The 6,766-nt window shown below is 45.8% G+C and overlaps 2 protein-coding genes across 3 annotated transcripts in view; one reads left to right on the top strand and one right to left on the bottom strand.

Annotated features, from left to right (window-relative positions):
• SLA (Src-like-adaptor) overlaps positions 1 to 871 on the top strand; it is a 28,062-nt gene extending 27,191 nt beyond the window's left edge. For both annotated transcript variants that reach the window (XM_006830715.1, XM_006830716.1), the window contains one exon: positions 658 to 871. In XM_006830715.1, coding sequence (XP_006830778.1) covers positions 658 to 871 — 214 coding nt within the window. The remainder of the gene's footprint in view (positions 1 to 657) is intronic.
• Positions 1 to 6,766, bottom strand: part of TG (thyroglobulin) — a 266,945-nt gene that overhangs the window by 98,892 nt on the left and 161,287 nt on the right. The window lies entirely within an intron of this gene.

Genomic DNA, 6,766 nt, shown 5'->3' with positions numbered 1-6,766 from the left:
GTCAGCATGGGGTTCTGGCGCATGAACATAGTGGGCCCTGCTAGAACATAGGGCGGGTACCACAAGTAGCTGAAGACTTGTCAGATCCCACAGACTCGGGAAGACACCCCTGTGCTCATAGTCACTAAGACCTTCGGTTCAGGGCTCCAAATGCTTCCAAGTTGCTGTTCTTTGCTCTGTGTCAGCAATGAAGCACACTGTATCACCGGCATCTATTTGATAAGCTCCTAGAAAGCCCTGTTAGCTGATGACCAAGTCGGTTCACAGAGACCCTGCACCCAACAAAAGCAAATGCTGCCCAGTCCTGAGGCAGCCACACACATAAATCTTGTGTTAATGTCAAGCTGTGTCAGACCCCTCTCAGAAAGCATCAGCATGGTGAGGATATTCAGGAACTTGCTGTGTTTTCTACACAACTTTCTCTCATAAGCCTAAAACTGCCCTGAAATTTAAGATCTACTTAAATTTACAGAAAGTTGGGAGTTTTAGCCATTCAAGAAAATGGGTTCAGACAGGTAGAATGTCCAAGATCAGCTGCAAAGGTGAGACCCAGAATTAGAGTAATGATGATATTGACCTAACCTTTTTGTTCCTTCCTGTTCTCCTCTGTGTTCCTGTCTTCTTCCCTGCCTCTGGCCCCATTCTTCCCGCCCCCAGACTGCAGGACGGTTCCCAGGGAGCAGAGGGCATGCTAGGCGTGGATGAATCTTTGTTCAGCTATGGCCTTCGGGAAAGCATCGCTTCATACCTCTCACTGACTGGGGACGACGGCACCTCTTTTGATCGGAAGAAGAAAAGCGTCTCCCTGATGTACAGTGGGAGTAAGAGGAAGAGTGCCTTCTTCTCCTCCCCACCCTACTTTGAAGACTAGCTGGAGAACCACCACCCTGCTATGTGTCAGAAGAAATGGGGCTTCAAACAATTTGCTGGGGACCCGAGACCCTCTTCCAGAAGTCAAAAGGAGCCCATGGAGACTCAGACTCTCATCTTCTCACCTACATGGTGACAAAAGCCACACTTTCCTGGTGCCTGATTGGTGTGGTGACGTCATAAATGTTGACTCATGACCTGAAGAGGCAGTGTTTCAAAAGAACTTCCTCACACATGTGTGTATGCACTTCCCCAGAGAGTGCGCAAGGAATGTTCCAGAAAGTGCACACACTGTAGTCATTCGAGAGAACTCCTACAGGAGAAAATGGACCTAAAGCAGTGGCTGACAGAAGACCCGGGTTTGCGGACTAAGACTTTGTTAGCCCATCCATACGGAGACCTTGGGCACACACCTCTTCTTGGAACTCAGCAACACTAAGCAGCAGCTTTCCTTATTAGTTTGTTTTGTGAGGAACCCGGGAAGATGCCGGGGATGGAAGGAGCCACGGAGGTCCCTTGCAAAGACTCAATTCAAGAGATACCTTTGGCTGATACCTGAGACCATGCCAGAAGTGCAGATGTGAGTGGTCTCACGCTCTGAAGGGGGAACACAGCACGAGAGAGGGGTTAGCAATCGACAGGGAAGCAGAAAGTGGTCCTGGAATCCAGCCAGTTTTCATGATGCTCAGTTGGGGCTTTGCAACATAGAAAGAGCATCTCAGATTGCATTAATTCCTGTATAAGATGCCAAACCAACCAACCAACCAACCAACCAACCAAAGGATGATGAGGACTCAGCTCCCAGCTCATACTCACAGAGTAGAGAGGGGAGGGATGTATAAACAAATGTGAAAATCATGTGAGCAATCAGAGAGCTGTGGGACCTGTGCTCAGATCGGGTGGGGGGTCCAGATGGTCCTGTTTAATAAGCAGGACCTTCAGATAGAGTGATGAATGGTTGGAGTGAGGAAGATATTTTTGAAAAAAAGAAATAGATGAGTTCTAAACAATGAAGCCACTCGGTATTTTATTCTAAGAGGGGTCTGGCATTCACATGAAGAAAAATGCTGAGCTGGTGGAAAGATGAGGAGAGAGTGGGTTAATCCCAGTGCACATAATTCTCTGTGAGGTGGGATAGCAGAGAGGCCAAGGGTGGGAGTCCACTAGATCCTGTGAGGAAGGGGTTTTGAAGGAACTGAGGACTCACTGGCTCTGGGGGTGGTGGTGGCAGGAGGGTGCATATGGAATTCTTGGGTCTGCTGGGAGAAGTCTTTCTGGTCATGGGTACATTACGTGGAACTGAGGTCACCGGCCCCGTACGAGTGTCTGCATTTTCATGATTTTCTATACCGTTAGACTCCAGTGTGTCTACCCAAGCTGACACTGTGGTTTCCTCAACAATCCCAAAGGGTCTGTTTCAAAGGGACCAGCCACCGTGTAGGGGACAAATGTGACAGTGTGGATGGACAATGGCAGCTTCACCAGGCAACCTCTCAGACGGACCCCAGATGTTTGTAGATGCTAGTCTATTGTTTTCCGTTGTGAATAATGTGATTGGAATGTTTGTGGGGCCCCTGGGAGGGACGTCTGAGTGGGAAGCTTAACACTTTGCTAAATCATGTATTTATTCTTGATTAAAATAAACTTAATAAATATCGATCTCTTGGAATGTGGGAGAGCTTCATAGGGGGGAAGTGGGTAGGTGGTTTATGCAGAAACTCTGTGGGGTTTGAAGTTCCCAGCCATCATGCAATGGGGTGTGGAAGGTGGAAAGGGACACTCAGAGGATCTACTCTGCCCAGTCCCACAACCTCCCCTTGAGGGAGAACCTTAGGAAGAGCCAGTTTTGTTGCATCAGACTTGAAGGTGGGCATATGGAGTGGACTCAGAGAGAGACCAGTCCTTAGTTGTTATTATGAAATTTCAGCACCTTACCTCTAATGTCCTGCATCTCACTCCTGTCTGCACTTTGCTTAGAGTATATTTTGGATGCCTACTAAACACTGGAAGGACCTCTGGTAGCGTAGTGGTTACAAATCGGGCTGCGAACTGCAAGGTCAGCAGTTTGAAACTACCAGCTGTTCTGTGGGAAAAAGATGAGGCTTTCTGCTCCCGTAAAGATTTACAGCCTCGGAAACCCTGTACAGGGTCGCTATGAGTCAGAACCGACTCCACGGCACATAACAGCAACAACTAAACACTGGACTGCTAACCACAAGATCTGTGGTTCAAACCCACGAGCCACTCTTCAGAAACCCTATACACAGTACTATGAGTCAGAGCTGACTCGACAACAATTAACAATTAAACACAAGGCACTGCTCTAGGAATGAAGAACCCATGAGGTCTTTGGAAACATGCTGTTTGACAGGAATAAATAGGAAACTTTCCTACAGTGCTAAGACCCTGCAAGAAATACCCATGCTTCCCTGGGTGGGGGGATGAGGGGTAGTTCTTTAGTTAAGATGCCAGAGATGTATGTTCCTTCCCACCAGGGCCTTGAGGACCACCAGAATGCTCACATCGGAAATTGTATATGAATGAGAACAAGAAAAGAGTCAACATATTTGTTCTTTAAGCTGCTTTAGTGCTGAGGTTCCTTGTTAAACAGCTTAGGTTTTTGCTGCCAATTGTATAGAAACAATCATACGATTTGCACTAAATGAGGTGCCTTCATATAAAACTGAACAGAAGCAGCAAAATACAAGACAAAACAAGATTTGAGCAAATTGCTGAATCAACTTACTTATTCCTCTACGCCAGGACCAGCTGTTACTGCTGTTAATAGCCATTGGGTCTGCCCCAGACTATGGTAGACGGATGCCCTATGGGATGGAATGCTGCCCAGGCCTTGTCATCCCCATAACCAGTTGTAGACAGGGCCACTGGGATCCAAAGCTTTCACTGGCTCATTTCACTGGAAGCAGACCAACTAGCATCTCTTCCTAGTGTGTCTTAGTCTGGAAGTCTCCCTAAAACCTATTCATTATATAGCAAGATGCAAGCCTCCACCGGCAGATGTGGAGTCCTGGTGTGGCGCTGTAGGATATGCACCGAACTGCTAACCACAGGATCTGCAGTTCAAACCCAACACAGGGTCACTGTGAGTCAGAACGGACTCAGTGACATTTAATAACAATGACAGACAGACAGTTAGTGGTTGGTTGGGTTTGAGGTATACTAGCTGGGAATGGAGACCAAGAATTCTACCATGGAATCACTACTGCCCATGGCGCGGTTTATTTACCAACTAAAACAACACTATAGAAAAATAAGACTCCATTCACAACACCAACCCAAACTATAGCATTTGTAGAAATTTGCTTCCTAAAGATTTCACCAAACCTTAACAGAGAAAAGTTCAAAATGCTATGAAAATACCTAAAGGAGGCAAAAATACTATGTTCATGGGTTGATGACTTAATATAATTCAAGAATACAAAGTTTAACATCATAAAAGTACATATATTTTTTTCTGAAATTAATTGCTAAATTGTATGAAGCTATACTCAAATTTCCAGTGTGAGGATAATCTCTGGACTCAACAAACTTATTCTAAAATATACATGGAAGGTCCATGAATACTGTGGTCGTATTTGAGTAAGATGAGCAGAGAAGAGGGTGTTTATTCAAGGAGACAGAAATTAACCTGGGAGAAAGAGCCTGAGCCACACCCACCATCTCCACCATGAGTAAATGGGACTCAGTATCAAGGAAACTCTGTGATCCAGGTACTGTGCTCAGAGCTGCTAAGAAAGTAGCAAGAGAGCTGCTAACCACAAGGTTGGTGGTTCAAATCCACCAGCCACTCCGTGGGAGAAAGATGAGGCTGTCTTCTCCAGTAAAGATTTATAGTCTCGGAGACCTTATACAGGTGGTTATGTATCAGAATCAACTCAGTGGGTTGGGTTTGGTTTGGTTTGGTTTGGGTGATACAAAAGGAACCCTGGTGGTACCATAGTTAAGCACTCAGCTGCTAACCAAAAGGTCAGTGGTTCGAACACATCGGTAGCTGGTGGGTTGAGCTAACAACATTGCTGTTAGCAGCCAAGTACTTTAACCACTGTGCCATCATGGATCCTCCCATGACAATAGAAACTTGAAATAGATCATTTGTCTAAAGAGGAACCTGGGATTCAATGTCTGAATCCAGATTAAGATCATGAAACAGAACAGCATCTTTTATAACATTAAAAACAAAACAAAACAATCACATTACAAAAGACACTTGACTCAACAGGAGAAGAAAAAGGGAGGTCTTAAGAGGCTATGGGGTTTCAAGTTCAGGCACGCATTACTGTGAGGGAGCCCTGGTGGCTTGGTTGCTCACTGCAAGGTCAGCGGTTTGAATCCATCAGCCACTCTGAGGAAGACAGGTGAGACTACTTCAGTACAGAATGCCATTGCTGTTGTTAAGTGCTGTTGATTCAGTTCCATCCCATAGTGACAACACCAACAATAGAATTTCCTATAGGGTTTCCAAGGAGCTGCTGGTGAATTTGAACTGCCGACATTGCGATTTAAACAGACATTGCAGTCAAGTGCTTATCTTATAACACCACACCAGGACTCCTCAGTAAAGACGGTTGTTGTTTAGTGCCATTGAGTTGGTTCTGGCTCATAGCGACCCTATATAGGGTTTCCAAGAAGCAGCTGGTGAGCTTGAACTGCCGACCTTGCAGTTCAACCCAACCTTGCAGTCCAATGCATTAATCTACAGCACCACACCAGGACTTTAGGAAATCCTATTTGGCAGCTCTACTGTAGCCTATAAGGGCCAAAATGAATTAGAATAAACTCAGTGGCAATAGGTTCTTGGCGTCAGTGGGGTGATCCAAATAGCTAATGTACTCAGCTGCTAATCATGAGGTTGTGGTTCTAGTCTACCTAGAGGTACCTTGGAAGAAAGGTCTGGGAATCCACTTCTGAAAAATCAGCCTCTGAAAACCCTGTGGTGCACAGCTCTACTCTGACCCACATAGGGCCCCTGCAAGTGGAAGTTGGCTCCAGAGCCTCTGGTTGGCTAGTTTGTATAGATAAGAATTGCACCCAAGGCCTGGGTCTTAGCTCAAGTCTGTTTCATCATAGGCCTAGACTTTTTCTCTTACATCCTGAGACCCCAAAGGAGCCCCCGGATCCTGGAAGAAGCAGCCTCACACTGTGGGAAAACCCAGCTAACGAGGCTCCTTCTTCTCTCTGCATTCTTTGGTAACGACATTAAACCTCTCAAAGCCTCAGAGTTCTCGTCTCTGAGTTGGAAGTAAAGACCCTGTACCAGTCAGTGCCAGGAATCTATGAGACAAAATACTGAAAGTGCTTTGTGGCCCCAAGTGTGCTAAAAACAAACAAAAGCACTGTGGGAAATGATACCACACTTCCTTCCAACACTGGGGATAGAAACACCATATGACCCAGTGAGATCGGCAAGGTTTTGTATCAACATGACGGGGACTGGGTTCTCTGTGGTTTGGCAGTCAAGCTGTAGTAATGCCCCAAGATGAGAGCTAATATGATGTGATCTTCTCCAAGATTGATTGCTATGAGCAACCAATCAAATGAAAGGATGTTTCCTTGAGGGAGTGGTCTGCTTACAATAGGTTGGATACTCCAGCAAAGCTTACCTGCTTTTTGCTGGGTCTGGATCCTGCATCTGGCTTGCTATCTGACCTCTGGTTGTTTGGACTTGAGCCAGTGGTCTATTAATTCTGGGACTCATCAGAATCCTGCCATCTTACTTTGGTTCATGTCAAACCCGTCCCCCAACCCATGTACCATCAGTTAGCAATATTGACTTCTAGTCACTTGAACTACTCAATGCCTTCCTGGGTTTTCTGCAACTTTCATCTTTCAGACTCTGCCAACCTCCTCCTTGTTGTGTGAGCAGTACTTATATATA

The sequence above is a fragment of the Chrysochloris asiatica genome, unplaced genomic scaffold (genome assembly GCF_000296735.1).
Source record: "Chrysochloris asiatica unplaced genomic scaffold, ChrAsi1.0 scaffold00001, whole genome shotgun sequence".
Taxonomy (NCBI): domain Eukaryota; kingdom Metazoa; phylum Chordata; class Mammalia; order Afrosoricida; family Chrysochloridae; genus Chrysochloris; species Chrysochloris asiatica.
The sequence above is the reverse complement of the archived record's forward strand: the minus strand, read 5'-3'. Positions and strand labels throughout refer to the sequence as shown.